We start from the raw sequence: 16,366 nt of genomic DNA, 5'->3' as shown, positions 1-16,366 counted from the left end.
CTCTCTGTCCTATCCAACAACAACAACAACAGCAATGGCAACAATAACAACAAGGGCAATAAAATGGAGAAAGCGGCCTCCAGGAGCAGTGGATTTATAGTGCAGGCACTGAGCCCCAGTGATAACATAGAGTCAGAAAAAAAAAGATTTAGCTTTTGGGGAAAGGAATGGGGTGGGACAAAGTATAGGAGAGAGAGAAAGCTTTTTAATTAATTGATTTAATTAATTAGTCTGGTGATAGTTCCAAAGGCTTCCCAGGAAAAACTAAGGCAGGGGTTGGAGGAGAGAAACAGATGGATATGGTGGGAAGAGGACAGGTCCTGGTAGCTACTCTTGGATTCTTGTTATTTATTTATCTATTTATTTTTGCTATTTATTTTACTCTTGGATTCTTGCAGAACACGTATGACCGCTGCCCCATGGAGCTGGTCCGCTGCATCCGCCACATTCTGTACAATGAACAGAGGCTGGTCCGAGAAGCCAACAATGTGAGTGTCCAGGGTGGGAAGGAAGCAAGATCCTCCTGTGCATATTTCTCTTTAGATGCAACTGTTTTCTTTTTCTTTTTTTTAATAATTAAAAAAAATTATTTATTCCCTTTTGTTGCCTTTGTTTTATTGTTGCAGTTATTATTGTTGTGGTTATTGATGTCATCGTTGTTGCATAGGACAGAGAGAAATGGAGAGAGGAGGGGAAGACAGAGAGGGGGAGAGAAAGACAGACACCTGCAGACCTGCTTCACCGTCTGTGAAGTGACTCCCCTACAGGCGGGGAAATGGGGGCTCAAACCGGGATCCTTAGGCCAGTCCTTGAAATTTGCGTCATGTGTGCTTAACCTGCTGTGCTACCGTCTGACTCCCAGATGCAACTGTTTTCTAAACATTCGGCATGAGGAACATGTCAGCAAGATAAGATAACTGGGCCTGGGAGCTGGGCAGTAGTGCAGCGGTTAAGTGCAGATGGCGCAAAGCACAAGCACTGGTGGAAAGATCCCAGTTTGAGCCCCCAGCTCCTCATCTGTAGGGGAAATTTTTCACAGGCGGTGAAGCAGGTATCTGTCTTTCTCTCCCCCTCTCTGTCTTCCCCTCCTCTCTCCATTTCTTTCTGTCCTATCCAACAACAACGACATCAATAATAACTACAACAATAAAACAACAAGGGCAACAAAAGGAAATAAATAAATAAAGAGAGAGAGAATTGGGCCTGTGTGGGAGGCAGAATCATATGCAGGTGTAGCATGACTCTCCAGATCAGATCGTGGTTGCACCTCTTATCAGCAAATTATTTTATTTACCTCTCTTCTTCTTTGATGATAAATGAGGATTGAGCTAGAACCTAACTTGTAAGGAACTATGATGATTCAATGAAATCCTCTGTGGGTTGAATAAGACAGACCAAAGAAACAGAAGAGGAAGCTGTGAACATACATACACACGCACACGCGCGCGCACACACACAATCTGGAAAGCCCAGCTGGTTCAGAAATGGCATCACAGATCACCATGGAAAAAGACTTGTCATCAATAAATGGCACTGGTGCTAAATTGAGATATAATCTTTCAGAGTGTGTGTGAGGATGAATGGAACTGAGAGCATATGACAGAAGAACTGACTCAGAGGAGTGAGGGCCAAAGAGACACAGAAGGTTCTGAAAATAAATAAAGGCACTGAACATCAGTGGTACAGATGTGACTTTTATCTGCAATAAAAGTCAAGTGAATTTTGTGAAATGATACCTCTTTACATAGGTAAAGAGCATAGAATCATGGCTGAGGCACAGGTCAGTTTATTCCTTATTTATTGTTGTGGACACTTCTTTCAGGAATGTCATTGTTCATTCAATAAATATTGACAGATGGCCTGCTGTGTCTCTGATGCTGGACTGGGACTAGAGAAAGCAGATAAGAGTTCCCTACCCAAAAGGCAGTCAGAAAGTGACAGATTCACTAAAGATGTGCTGTACACAAAGAGAACATAAATCGAAGAAGTAACCAACTCAGATTGGGGCAGGCTGGCAGGTGTGTCCTGAGGAAGGAGCTGTCTGAACTACAGTGAGGCAATGGGGAGGAAGAAAGAGGGATGAGATCCAGTCAAAAATAGCACTTGGAATATGGGGCCAGAGATGTAGCCTAGTGGGAGATTAAAAGCTTTGCGTGTATGCATGTGTAAGGCCCCGTGTTCCATCCCCAGCACTAGAAACACACACAAAAAACAAAGCCAAAAAAAAAAAAATCAACCAAGGCTTATCTGCTGGCAAGAAGGCATGAGCCATCTTATTATATTTGAAGATTTGTAAATAAGCAGTGTAGCTAGGAATCCTTCATAGGTAAAGCTAGAGAGGGCAGGAGCCAGGTTACAAAGAGACTTCTTTGCAGAGTTATCTATAAATGCAGAAATAAACTAAGAAATGTCCAGGAGGTGGTGCACCTGGTTAAGCGCACATATTACCATGTACAAGGTTCCAAGTTCAAGCCTCAGGTTCCCATCTACAGGAAGAAAGCTTCACAAGCAGTGAAGCAGTGCTACAGTTCTCCCCCATCCCTTCCTATCTCCTTCCTTATCCATTTCTCTCTGTCTCTAATAAATAATAAATAAATAAAATTTAAACAAAGGAAATAAACTAGGTGCCAGTTAAGAAGTACATGTCTGGTGGCCGAGTGGTAGCACACTGGATTAAGTGAATGTGGCGCGAAGTGCAGGGACCGGTGTAGGGATCCCAGTTCGAGCCCCCGGCTCCCCACCTGTAGGGGGGTTGCTTGACAGGCGGTGAAGCAGGTCTGCAGGTGTCTATCTTTCTCTCCCCTTCTCTGTCTTCCCCTCCTCTCTCCATTTCTCTCTGTCTTATTCAACAACAACAGCAATGACAACAATAACAACAACAAAGGCAACAAAATAGGAAAAATGCCCTCCAGGAGCAGTGGATTCATAGTGCAGACACTGAGCCCCAGCAATGATCCTGGAGGCAAAAAAAAAAAAAAGACATTTCTAAGGGACTGGGAGATAGCTCATCCAGTAAAGCACACACTTGGCCATTCATGAGGACATGGGTTTGAACCCTCAGCCACCACATGGGAGCACACTGCATGGGGGAAGCTTCTCGAGTGTCAGAACAGTGCTGTGGTATCGCTCTTTCTTTCTCTCTCTTTATCTTTTCTTTTTAAATATTTTATTTATTTATTTATTTATGAGAAATATGAGAAGGATAGGAGGAGAGAGAGAGAGAGAGAGAACCAGACATCACTCTGGTACATGTGCTGCCAGGCATTGAACTCAGGATCTCGTGCTTGAGAGTCCAATGCTTTATCCACTGCATCACCTCCCAGACTACCTGTGTCTCTCTCTCCTTCTCTGTATCTCGCCTTCTGTCTTGGGGGGGGGGGGGAAAGAGTTCACTTTGGAGTACTGGAATAGTGTAGTCACAAAATCCTGGAGGCAAGAAAAAAAAAAAAGAAGAAATATAGCTCTGGGTGATATTATTCCTTCTCCGTCATCAAGTTGTTCTTGAATCCCTCTGATGTCCTAGACTTGAGGAATTTTGTGATACACAATAAAGGCAAGGTCATAGAACTTAGGGAATTCTCATCCTAGTGCAGGGAGACAAGAAAGAAAATGATGCAAGAGCAGACGGGTTCTAGATAAGGATGGTGCTTTTTCAGAATTGACCCATCAGAGAAGACGACTCTAAAAAAATTCCATCCAAAGAGCCAGCTTTAATATGACTTGGTGCCAGAATGTTTCAGGGAGCTAAAATAATAAGAGAAAAGGCCCAGAGGCAGGAACACATTATGTACTTAAGGGACAGAAGTAGCTAGTGTATTTATTTGAGCAGCAGTGGAGCTGGAGATGGAAGAAGGCAGTTTATCGGTGAAGGTAGTAGAGGCTGTGGGAAAGAGCCTGAAGTTCTGAGAACAGGTCACTGGAGAGGCCCTAAAGACTTCGCCCACTTCCAGCCAGGTGCAGAAGGAATGGATCTGGCAAGGTCACTTTGATGACTGGACTGGCAAACACTGTGGCTTCATTTTGAGGTTTCTAGACTCTGCCTAGGTGAAGCTCGCCCTTCTCCTTCAGCCACAGGAAGGTATTGAATGTGGACACAGACAGCCTGCTCCCCTCTGTGCCCCAGCCTCTGGCTCACTTCACAGTGCTGTGCCACTGAGTGGATGTAAAGCGAAAGGCTGCCGTCATTGGCAGGAAAACCCAGGGCTCTCCTGCCATGTGCTGAGTTCTGCTTTCCCCAAAGAGCATGTAGATGGGCATAATGTTTGGGATACTTGGTGGAGTTCAGCTCTGCAGTAAAGTTTTTGTTGTACTTCATGAAGCAGCTTTTTTTTTTTCTTTACCTTTTACTGAGGGAGTTAATGGTTTACAGTGTATTCACAGACAGATGGGTACAGTACCATTATGTACCAGGTCCCCAAACTTCTCTTCTGTCCCTTCCTGTCCCTCCTTCCCCAGAGTACTAAAGCAGCCATTTAACTGTTTCTCCCCTTCCCCATCTACCCCGGCTCTCACAATTGCTGTGTGCATTCCTCTGACTCACTGGTTAGCATTTGGAGCTTCAGTCTGGTCCTAGGTGCTGGCTTTGGTTTCTCTTGGGGCCAAGGCCATCTCTCAGCCCCACTGCTTGGCTCATGGCTGCCTGCACTCTCCCCCTGTTCTGTCTCCAGGGCACTTCTCCAGCTGGCAGCCTTGCTGATGCCATGTCCCAGAAACACCTTCAGATCAACCAGACGTTTGAGGAGCTGCGACTGGTCACGCAGGACACGGAAAATGAACTGAAGAAGCTGCAGCAGACTCAGGAGTACTTCATCATCCAGTATCAGGAGAGCCTGAGGATCCAGGGTAGGGTGGTGTGGTGGAGGTGGTGTGGTCTTGAGCATGGAACTGAGGGTTACTCTATGAGCTACTCGAGTGGGGACTGGGTTGGTGTTCCTCTCACCAGCACTTTACCCAGAGTCTGGGAGGTAATGTCTCCCAGTGGCTGAGCCTGTTCAATTTCCATAGCACTGTTCAATTTCCATAGCAACCTTAAGTAGTAGATAGTTGTATCACCTCTGTTTTGCAAATGGTAAAACTGAGGTTCAAAGGGAACAAATAACTTGGTCTATGTGCTTGTAAGTGGCAGAACTAGCTCTACTTAGAGAGATGTCATAATAGCTCTATTCTTTACTCCCAGTATTCTTGCCCTAATTGTGGGTATTATCATCAATAGTTCAATTAGTGAATGAATGTATATAATCACAAAGTGTTATCTAGCCAGGGGGGGCATTAAGTTGGGAGCATCTTGACTGAATCTGACAGGGAAGAGGTAGAATTCCATGAATACCTCTTCTTGAGCCTCACTGGTAAGTGGTGGGGCTGGGGAAAAGGTGGTGATAGTGGAAATTTTCCCTGTCTCCTAGGTCTGTAGTTTGCCAGTGCCTGCCATGGTGTGTAGGAAAAGAAAAATTGGCTCAAAAGGAATTAACCAGGTGCAATTTGAGGAGTCTTGAAACATGACTTGTCTAATTTCAGTAAATACTTTATATATTTTGAAGATTTGTTATTAGATATACATAGATTTATGGTTATTATAGATTTCTGACTGATTTATGTCTTGCTAATTATGACACACACAAAGAGAGAGAGAGAAAGAGAGAGAGAGAAATAGGGCTTGGGAGATAGCATAGTGGTTATTCAAAAAGACTTTCCTGTCTGAGGCTCTAAGGCCCCAGGTTCAGTCCCCAGCACCACCATAAGTCAGAGCTGAGTGGTGCTCTGGTCTCTCTCTCTCATTCTGTATCTCTCAGTAAAATAAATAAATACAGTATAAAAAAGATTACAAGTTGTTTTTTTTTTTTTTTTAAGACAGAAATAGAGCAGAAAGGTATGAAGAGAGACAGGCAACTGCAGCCCTGCTTTACCATTCATGAAGCTTCCCCCATATAGGTGGGTGCTGAGGTCTTGAACCTGGGTCCTTGCACATTGTAGTGAGGGTACTCTAAGGTGAGACAGTGCCCAGCTCCCAGGAAATATATTTATTGAACTCATAATGCCCTTTGCCTTAAAGTCTATTTTTGTCTGATATTAATATCAGTACCCACTCTTCTTTTTTATTAACCAGATCATTGCTCAGTTCTGGCTTTTGGTGTTGCCAGGGACTGAACCTGAAACCTCTGGTGCCTCAAGCATGAAAGTCTGTTGCATAAACCACTGTGATATCTCTTGAGAACATCCCCCCTTTTCCCTGTCTTTTTTCTTTATTAGGGGATTAATGTTTTACAGCTGACAGTGAATACAATAGTTTGTACATGCATAGCATTTCTCAGTTTTCCACATAACAATACAACCCCCACTAGCTCCTCTGTCATCATTTTCCAGGGCCTGTACTCTTCCCCCCAACACACACCCAGAGTCTTTTACTTTGGTGCAATACACCAATTCCAGTTCAGGTTCTACTTGTGTTTTCTTTTCTGATCTTGTTTTTCAACTTCTGCCTGAGAGTGAGATCATTCCCTATTCATCCTTCTGTTTCTGACTTATTTCATTTAACATGATTTCTTCAAGCTCTATCCAAGATAGGCTGAAAATGGTGAAATTACCATTTTTAATACCTGAGTAGTATTCCATTGTGTATATATACCACAACTTACTCAGCCACTCATCTGTTGTTGGACACCTGGGTTGCTTCCAGGTTTTGGCTATTACAAATTGTGCTGCTATGAACATAGGTGTACACAAATCTTTTTGGATGGGTGTGTTGGGTTCTTTAGGATATATCCCCAGGAGAGGAATTGCGGGATCATAGGGTAGGTCCATTTCTAGCCTTCTGAGAGTTCTCCAGATTGCTCTCCACAGAGGTTGGACCAATTGACATTCCCACCAGCAGTGCAGGAGGGTTCCTTGAACCCCCACAACCTCTCCAGCATTTGCTGCTGCTACATTTTCTGATGTATGACATTCTCACAGGTGTGAAGTGGTATTTCATTTTTTAAAGTATTTATTTATTCCCTTTTGTTGCCCTTGTTTTATTGTTGTAGTTATTGTTGATATTGCTGTCGTTGTTGTTGGATAGACCAGAAAGAAAAGGAGAGAGGAGGAGAAGAGAGAGAGGGGGAGAGAAAGACAGACACCTGCAGACCTGCCTCACCGGTTGTGGTGACTCCCTTACAGGTGGGGAGCCGGGGGCTTGAACCGGGATCTTTATGCCAGTTCTTATGCTTTGCGCCACGTGCGCTTAACCCGCCTGACTCCCAAAGTGGTATTTCCTTATTGTCTTTATTTGTATTTTTCTGATCATCAAAGACTTGGAGCATTTTTTCATGTGTTTCTCAGCCTTTTGGATCTCTTCTGTGGTGAATATTCTGTCCATGTCCTCTCCCCATTTTTGGATGGGGTCATTTGTTTTCTTGTTGTTGAGTTTGGCGAGCTCTTTATATATTCTGGTTATTAGCCTTTTGTCTGAGGTATGGCATGTAAAGATCTTCTCCCATTCTGTGAGTGGTTTCTTGGTTTGGGTAGTGGTTTCTTTTGCTGTGCAGAAGCTTTTTAATCTGACGTAGTCCCTTAGGTTTATACTTGCCTTAGTCTTCTTTGTAATTGGATTTGTTTCATTGAAGATGTCTTTAAAATTTATGTGGAAAAGAGTTCTGCCACTATTTCCCTCTTAAGTATCTGATAGTTTTTGGTCTAACATCTAAGTCCTTGATCCACTTGGAATTTACTTTTGTATTTGGTAAAATATAGTGGTTCAGTTTTATTCTTCTGCATGTTTCAACCCATTTTTCCCAACACCATTTGTTGAAGAGACTCTGCTTTCCCATTTAATAGTTGGGTACTTTTATCAAAGATTAGATGTCCATAGGTGTGGGGGCTTACTTCTGGGCTCTCAATTCTATTCCACTGGTCAGTATGTCTATTCATGTTCCAGTACCAAGCAGTTTTGATGACAATGGCCCTACAATACAATTTGCAATCTGGGAGTGTGATGCCTCCAGTTCTGTTCTTTCTTCTCAAGATTGTTTTGGCAATCCTAGGTCTTTTCTGGTTTCAGATAAACATTCGTTGCATTTGTTCTATTTTCCTAAAAAATGCGGTTGAGGTCTTGATGGGGATAGCATTAAATCTGTATATGGCTCTGGGTAGTATATACATTTTGATGATATTAATTCTTTCAACCCATGAACATGGAATATCTTTCCACTTCTTTGTGTCTTTTTCAATTTCCTTAAGTAGTGACTCATAATTTTCAAGTATACAAGTCTTTCACTTCTTTTTTTTTTTTGCCTCAAGGGTTATGGCTGAGGCGAATCCACTGCTCCTGGAGGCTATTTTTCCCCCTTTTGTTGCCCTTGTTCTTTTTTATAGTTGTTGTGGCTATTATTATTCTTGCCATTGATGTCATTGTTGTTGGATAGGACAGAGAGATAATGGAGAGAGGAGGGGGAGACAGAGAGGGGAAGAGAAGGACAGACACCTGCAGACCTGTTTCACTACCTGTGAAGTGACCTCCCTGCAGGTGAGGAGCCAGGGGCTCTAACCAGGATCCTTATGCCGGTCCTTGCACTTGGCACCGTGTTTATTCCAATTTCTTGGGGTGAATGATTCTGAAAATGTCTAATACTTCTAGTTTATCTATCTCCTCATTTAGCTCCCTCATTCCTTTATTGACTTTTTGCCTGCATGATCTGTCAAGTTGAGAGAGTGGGGTGTTGAAGTCTCCTACTATGACTATGTTGTTGTTAATATATTGCTATAGCCCTTTCAGAAGATCTTTGATGTATTTAGATGGCCTCTCCTTGGGTGCATAGATGTTAAGTCCTTTTGATTGACTGATCCTCTGAGTATTAAGTAATGTCCATCCCTGTCTTTTTAAATTTTGTTTATTTTAAGGTCTATCATGTCAGATATGAGCATAGCTGTTCCTGCCCCTTTTTTGTGGTCCATTGGCTTGGACCATGGTAGTTTTCCATCCTTTCACTTTGATTCTGTGTTTGTCTTGTTGAATTAGGTGGGATTCCTGCAGACAACATATGGTTGGGTTGTGTTTTCTGATCTATCTTCCTACTCTGTGTCTTTTAACAGGTGAATTCAGACCATTGACATTTATTGATATTATAGATTGAAGATATTTTAGTGCCATTATTGTAGATTTAAATTTTTTAATATTTATTTATTTATTCATTTCCTTTTGTTGCCCTTGTTTTATTGTTGTAGTTATTATTGTTGTTATTGATGTCATCGTTGTTGGATAGGACAGACAGAAATGGAGAGAGGAGGGGAAGACAGAGAGGGGGAGAGAAAGATAGACACCTGCAGACCTGCTTCACTGCCTGTGAAGCGACTCCCCTGCTGGTGGGGAACCGGGTCCTCGAACTGGGATCCTTATGCTGGTTCTTGCGCTTTGTGCCACATGCACTTGACCCGCTGCACCACTGCCCGACCCCCCAATTGTAGATTTTTACAAAAAAAGTGTTCTGATATATGGCTTATTTATAGTGATCTGATTGTTTATAGGAGACCTTTCAGAACTTCTTTCAGGGCAGGTTTGGTGATAGTTGATTCCTTCAACTATATTTTAAATATGACGTGTCTCAGTGTCTTTAAGTCTGGGTTAATTCTGTTTGGGACCCTCTGGGCTTCTTGAACCTCTATGTCTTTTATGTTGTCTAGACTAGAGAAGTTATCAGCTATATTATTTCTTTTGAAGTCACCCCATAGGTTTCTGTTGTTGTTTTCAGTGTCTCTTAATCTCTTTTTGCGATCTCTTACTTCTTTCTTAGTTTTCTCTCATTGATCCTCAATCTTGCTAATTCTGTTTTCAGCCTCATTTATTCTATTCTCTCTCCCCTTTGTTGTTTTCTGTAGCTGAGCTATTTTGTTACCCTGTTCTGATACTGTATTAGCTTGTTCAGCTAGTTGTGCTCTTAGCTCAGCTATTTCAGCTTTCAGCTCTCTAACTACCTCGAGATAGTTATTTTTTTCTTTCAGAAACTCATTTGTTGTTTCTACATTTCTGATGACAATTCTTTCAAACTCTTTCCTCACTTGTGACTAATTCCTTAACTAGTGTTGATCTCATTTTTCTGTGTTTCTACCTTTGGGGGGCTTTTAGCTGGACCTTTGTCCTGGTTCATTTCTCCAATATTTCTTCTTGTTGGTTTAACCATTCTATACAGTATGTTATGAGGTCCCTCTCTCAGTACTTTTCAGTCCACTGATCACTCTTGCCTGCATTGACTTGGTCTAAGTAAGGTCCTTAAAGAGTTCAGAGTTGGGAGTCAGGGGGGTAGTGCAGTGGGTTAAGCACATGTGGTGCAAAGCACAGACCGGCATAAAGATCCCAGTTCAAGCCCTCAGCTCCCTATCTGCAGGGAAGTTGCTTCGCAGGTGGTGAAGCAGGTCTGCAGGTGTCTTTATCTCCCCCTCTGTCTTCCCCTCCTCTCTCCATTTCTCTCAGTCCTATTTAACAACAACGACATCAATAACAACAACAACAACAACAACAAAAAAAGGGCAACAAAAGGGAAAATAAATAAATAAATATTAAAAGAAAAAGAGTTCATAGTTGTGGAAATTAACAGTTGTTTCAATGTTATCTCAATTTCTGAGTTGGAGCACAGTGGCTGTTAATGCCTGTTTTGTTCTTTTTCTTCCCTGTAGGCTATGGTAGCCTGAGGGCTTTTAAACTATAAGTAGGCTTCTTAGCTTAATTACTCACTCCTGACCAAGAGATAAAGTAGAGTGGGGGAGAAATAGCACAGTGGTTATGTAAGGAGACTCCCACACCCTAAGGATCCAAAGCTCCGGGATCAATTCAGCTTCTCTGCTAAGCCAGGCAGCACTGCTGGACCCTGTGAGTTTCTAAACAAGTCCCGTTTATAGTCTGTAGGTTCTGAGGCAATTATTCACTATGTTGTCATCAGGAGAACAATGTGGAAAGGCTCCCACTATAGAGCCCCACTGCTAGACCACCTGGGTGTTGATCTTCTCCTGAGTTTCCTGGCCAATTCTCTTGTTGCCTGAAGTCAGCACAGGGCCTCCCCCTGCTGCTCCAGCCTCTGATAGCAGTAGCAGTGGAGACTCACAGTTGCATTTGGTGAGTCTTAGGGGGGTCCTCTCCTCCATCTTTTTGTTGTTAAAACAGACTAGAGATGGTGCCTTACCGGCAAACTGCTGGACTGTTACCAGCCTCTCAGTCTCTCCTTAGGCTCCTCTCTGTCCACGATCCACACTTTTGCACTCACTGATGAGTGGCTTTTGCACTCACGGATTGGTGGGTTCCCGAAGTCAATCTAGTCCTGTCTTGTTGCAGTCCCTGGTGATCTCCTTTGGTATTCGTAGTTGACCTGGGAGAGGAGACCCTGTCTTCTTTTCTTTACTGGCAAAGCTGATATTTGTATCTGTGGTTTTTCTAAGATTGAAAATGTAGAAAGCATATACTTGGGTCTTGCTTTTCTATTTATTCTCTGAGTTTTACCTCCTAGAGATTGAATTGTTTATGGGGGTAGATAGCATAATGATTATGCAAACAGACTCTCAAGCCTGAGGCTCCATCAAGTCCCAGGTTCAATCCCCCACACCACCATAAGCCAGACCTGAGCAATGCTCTGGTAAAACAATAACTTAAAAAAAAAATTTTTTTTAAATATTTTATTTTATTTATTTATTCCCTTTTGTTGCCCTTGTTGTTTTATTGTTGTAGTTATTATTGTTGTTGTCGTCATTGTTGGATAGGACAGAGAGAAACGGAGAGAGGAGGGGAAGACAGAGAGGGGGAGAGAAAGATAGACACCTGCAGACCTGCTTCACTGCCTGTGAAGCGACTCCCCTGCAGGTGGGGAGCCGGGCTTCAAACCGGGATCCTTATGCCGGTCCTTGTGCTTTGTGCCACCTGCGCTTAACCCGCTGCGCTACAGCCCGACTCCCCAAACAATAACTTTTAAAAATGACTGAATTATTTATTTATTTTTATTTTTATATTTTTGCCTCCAGGGTTATCTCTGGGGCTCGGTGCCTGTACTATGAAGCCACTGCTCCTGGAGGCCACTTTTCCCATTTTGTTGCCCTTATTGTTGTGCTTGTTTAGTTGTTATTGTTGTCATAGCTGTTGTTGTTGTTGCTGTTGGATAAGAGAGAGAGAAATCAAGAGAGGAGGGGAAGACAGAGAGGAGGAGAGAAAGATAAGATACCTGCAGACTTGCTTCACTGCTTGCGAAGAGACCCCTGAGGTGGGGAGCCAGGGGCTTGAATCAGGATCCTTACTCCGGCCCTTGTGCTTTGCCATGTGCGCTTAACCTGCTGAGCTACCACCCAGCCCCCTGAATTATTTATCAATGAGGAAGAGAGAGAAAGAAAGAGAACCAGAGCATCACTCTGATCTGTGCCTAGCTGGTGATCAAACTCAGGACCTTAATTTATTATTTGTGTTACCTCAAAGGCCACTGTTCTCTGCTTTTATATTTTTTTAAATTATCTTTATTTTATTTATTGGATAGAGACAGCCAGAAATTGAGAGGGTAGTGGTTGGTAGAAGGGGAGAGAGAGAGACACCTGTAGCTCTGCTTTACTACTTGCAAAGCTTTCCCCCTGTAGGTGGGAACCAGGGGCTTGAACCTAGGTCTTTGCGCGCTGTAACATGTGCACTCAACCAGGTGTGCCACCACGTGGCCCCCTATTCTCTGTTTTTTTATTATTTTATTTATTTATTTATTTACCCTTTTGTTGCCCTTGTCTTTTTACTGTTGTTGTAGTTATTATTGTTGTTGTTATTGATGTCATCGTTGTTAGATAGGACAGAGAGAAATGGAGAGAGGAGGGGAAGACGGGGGGTGGGGGGGTGAGAAAGATACACACCTGCAGACCTGCCTCACTGCCTGTGAAGCGACTCCCCTGCAGGTGTGGAGCTGGGGGCTCGAACCGGGATCCTTATGCCGGTCCTTGCGCTTTGTACCATGTGTGTTTAACCTGCTGTGCTACCACCCGACTCCCCCGTGTTCTCTGTTTTTAATTGAGGTACTTACCCCATTAGCATTTAATGAAATTATTAGTAAGGTTGCCTCGAGGTCTACAATTTTATATTTATTTTATTCCTTTTCAGTTTTTGTTCCTTTTTCCATTTTGATTAATATTATCCAAATTTTTTTTTCTTAGAAATTTGTTCTAACTTAACCGTGTTAGTGGCCTGGAAATTGGCATAGTGGATACAGTGTTGGACTCTCAAACATGAAGTCCCAAAGTTCAGTCCCTGGCATCAAATGTGACAGAGTGGTGCTGTGACACTCATGAACCAACCTCCCAATAAATAAATGAATGGCCTTTAAAAAGATAGACTTTAAATCATCATAATAATAATTTAGTTTTTTAAGCTTTCCTCCTAATCCTGCCCTATTTTGTTTGTTTGTTTGCTTTTGTTTACTTTACCCTAAGAGTAGCACATTTCCTGAAACACAGTAGGTTTCCTGAAACACAGTAGTTTTCCTGAAACACAGTAGTGACTTTTGTGGGATGATTTTACCATGTCTTCCTTCCATCAGAATCCATCCTCCACTGACCCAGAGAGAGGTCTCCTAGTTCCTAGTCTGAAGAACAGAAGACATAAGATTATCTTTTCTACTCAAGACCTCTGACTAGCTGACAATATTAATGATTCTATTCCTGGTTTTTTTTTATTCTTTATTTATTTATTGGATAGAGAGAGCCAGAAATTGAGAGGGATGATGACAATAGAGAGGGCGAGACACCTGCAGCCCTGCTTCACCACTTGTGAAGCTTTCCCCCTGCAGGTGGGGACCGGGGGCTTGAACCTGGGTCCTTGAGCATTGTAACATGTGCACTCAACCAGGTGTGCCACCACCTGGCCCTGTTGCTGGGTTTTCTATTCCCAGTTTAGGGGTTGGAGTTTGTGTTAGGCTTCTGGTTAGGGTTTGTGCCCACTGGGCAATATCAGCTTTGTGTCATTTATCAAGTACACCAATCAGATCCATTTGTGTAAGGGAAGATTCAGCTCCCTCCAGTGAGGCAGACAATTGCCTTCTATCTCTGGCCTCCTTCCCAGAAGCTTCTGAAAATTGTTAGGAGAGACCTAAGTGCATGGCAAGGCTGGGCTTGTATGTCAGGATCTCCACTGGCTCCTGAAGGTGGCAGGATTCCCAGGGTGGCTGTCAAGAAAATTGTGCTGTGGTTATGCCTGCACAGTCCCTTGCTTCTTGCTAATTGCCTGCAGTGGCGTTGGAACCATGTCTCTCATATATTTTCTAGTCCTGGACTTATCCTGAGAAAAGCTAGTATTGCTTTAGTCCTTCCCTGCTGGTGTGTCCATGAGGCAGAACTGAGGTCAGTATGACCCACCTTCAGATTCCTGCTAGGAACTTGACCAAGCCCTGCTGATACTCACATCTTAACTCAGCTGAGTAAAGTCACTGGTTAAGAAAGGTCATTGGGCAAAGTGTTATAATCAGCATTTGGGGTACTGGCTACCTTTGAGGAGAGGTTGTGATTTGAGGAAGAGTATACAGGTGGCTTTTACTGTGGAAAGGGTGGATTTCCTAAGGTTGCAGATGGGATAACACTGATGTGCCTTGTATTAGGTATTTACATTCTATATGACTTAGGCATCCTCCCTCCCCCAATCATAGCAGTGTTCAGCTCTATCTTATGCTGGTACTGTGAAGGAACCTAGGACCATAGAATCTTGGCATGAAAGTCTTTTTACATAACCACTGTTCTATTTTCCAGTCCCATTTAAGTGTCATAGATACTTTGATAATATCTGACTCCTGTTCCTGCCACTGATGAAGTTCTTAGCAGCTCATGGCTACCTCCTCTCCACCCATTTGCTCTGCTCAGACTTTTGCTTCTGTTGTGTCCCTGATGCCTGGACTCAGCTCATTCTGTCTTCCCCCCCTCCCCCCACCTGCTGAGCTCACAGTGACCCACCTGGATAAACACCTTGGGCACCTGCCCACACCTGGAGAACTCCCCTCCTCTGAGGAAAACTGCATAGTCCAGGGTATACTGTCCCCTCCTGTAGCTCAGGAAGCTGAAACCTTCCAAAGCCAGCAGAGCAGGGCCCTTCCCTCAGGAGGCTGTGCTGTGTGAGCTTGGGACTGGGCAGCCATTTGTCTCTCTCCTCACCCATTGACAATGGGGACTCAGTCTCAGTCAGAGATAGCTTGTCACTGGTAGTTTCTTGAGCAATCTTTCCTGAGTCTTTACTTATCCCCCCAGAGAAACTCGCTGAGAGAGGCAGCATAATCCTTCAGTTTTACACAGAGAAACTGAGGCAAAAGGCCATTTGCCCAACTCACCAGAGCATAGTCAAGCAGGGCTGGGCACCATCTGTGTGGCGTGCAGGCAGATCTGGCCATGGGGCAGCACCCACCTCTGTTGCACCCACAAGCTTCCTTCTCCCTACTCCACAGAGGGGAGGTCAGAGTCAGGCAGTCAGGGTGTAGCCCCAGTCAGGCTGCAGAACTCCCTCACTTGTTGTGGGTCACAGGTGTCCCTTTGAGGGTGGTGTTCCCAGAAAAGCAAGTGTGGTTCCTCTGGGCTTCCTGCTGGGTGCTGGGAGGTGATAGTCATGGTGTCTTGTCCCTTCTGTAGCTCAGTTTACCCAGCTGTCTCAGCTGACCCCCCAGGAGCGCCTGAGCCGGGAGACGACCCTCCAGCAGAAGCAGGTGTCCCTGGAGGCCTGGCTGCAGCGCGAGGCCCAGACACTGCAGCAGTACCGCGTGGTGAGTGGAGGCTGTGGCTCCCTCCTGCCAGCAGGGAGGCTGCGTGTCCTGAGCTGAGCTGTCCCTGGACCTGACAGGGCAGGAACCAGAGGAGGGCAGGGCCCAGAGCAGCAGGAGGCCAGCTCAGCTCTTGTGTGTGGGGGGGTGGGGGGGTGGGGGCCATCGGGCAGGTTGGGGGCGTTTGAGCAGAGCAGGTGGGGAGGCCTCTCCCCTCGCCTGCTTCTAGTGAGGCCTGCAGGCTTGCTCTCTGGAGCCCTGAAGGCCCCTTCCCCTGGCCCCCCAGGAGCTGGCTGAGAAGCACCAGAAGACCTTGCAGCTGTTGCGGAAGCAGCAGACCATCATTCTGGATGATGAGCTGATCCAGTGGAAGAGGCGGCAGCAGCTGGCAGGGAATGGGGGCCCCCCCGAGGGCAGCCTGGATGTGCTGCAGTCCTGGTAAGGGGGGTGAGGTGTGGGGCAGGCCTTGATGGGGACCAGGGGCCAGGCACAAACCAGGGCCCCTCCCCCAGCGTGTTTCCCAGTGCTCCTAGAGGGAGAGGCCACTGAGGCTCAGAGCCTCCTCACTGCAGCCTGGCCAGGAGGGGGCTTCTCTCCAGCCGGGCACCTCCCAGCCCGTGGCTGCTGACCTCGATGCTGGCCCGGGCTCCCCCGCA

The 16,366-nt window shown here is 44.7% G+C and overlaps 1 protein-coding gene across 2 annotated transcripts in view; it reads left to right on the top strand.

Annotated features, from left to right (window-relative positions):
- Positions 1-16,366, top strand: part of STAT5A (signal transducer and activator of transcription 5A) — a 36,249-nt gene that overhangs the window by 2,243 nt on the left and 17,640 nt on the right. For both annotated transcript variants that reach the window (XM_007534996.3, XM_060203486.1), the window contains exons 4-7: positions 399-488; positions 4,668-4,842; positions 15,583-15,713; positions 15,997-16,148. In XM_007534996.3, coding sequence (XP_007535058.1) covers positions 399-488; positions 4,668-4,842; positions 15,583-15,713; positions 15,997-16,148 — 548 coding nt within the window. The remainder of the gene's footprint in view (positions 1-398; positions 489-4,667; positions 4,843-15,582; positions 15,714-15,996; positions 16,149-16,366) is intronic.

This window comes from Erinaceus europaeus, chromosome 12 (assembly GCF_950295315.1).
Source record: "Erinaceus europaeus chromosome 12, mEriEur2.1, whole genome shotgun sequence".
NCBI lineage: Eukaryota > Metazoa > Chordata > Mammalia > Eulipotyphla > Erinaceidae > Erinaceus > Erinaceus europaeus.
The sequence above is the reverse complement of the archived record's forward strand: the minus strand, read 5'-3'. Positions and strand labels throughout refer to the sequence as shown.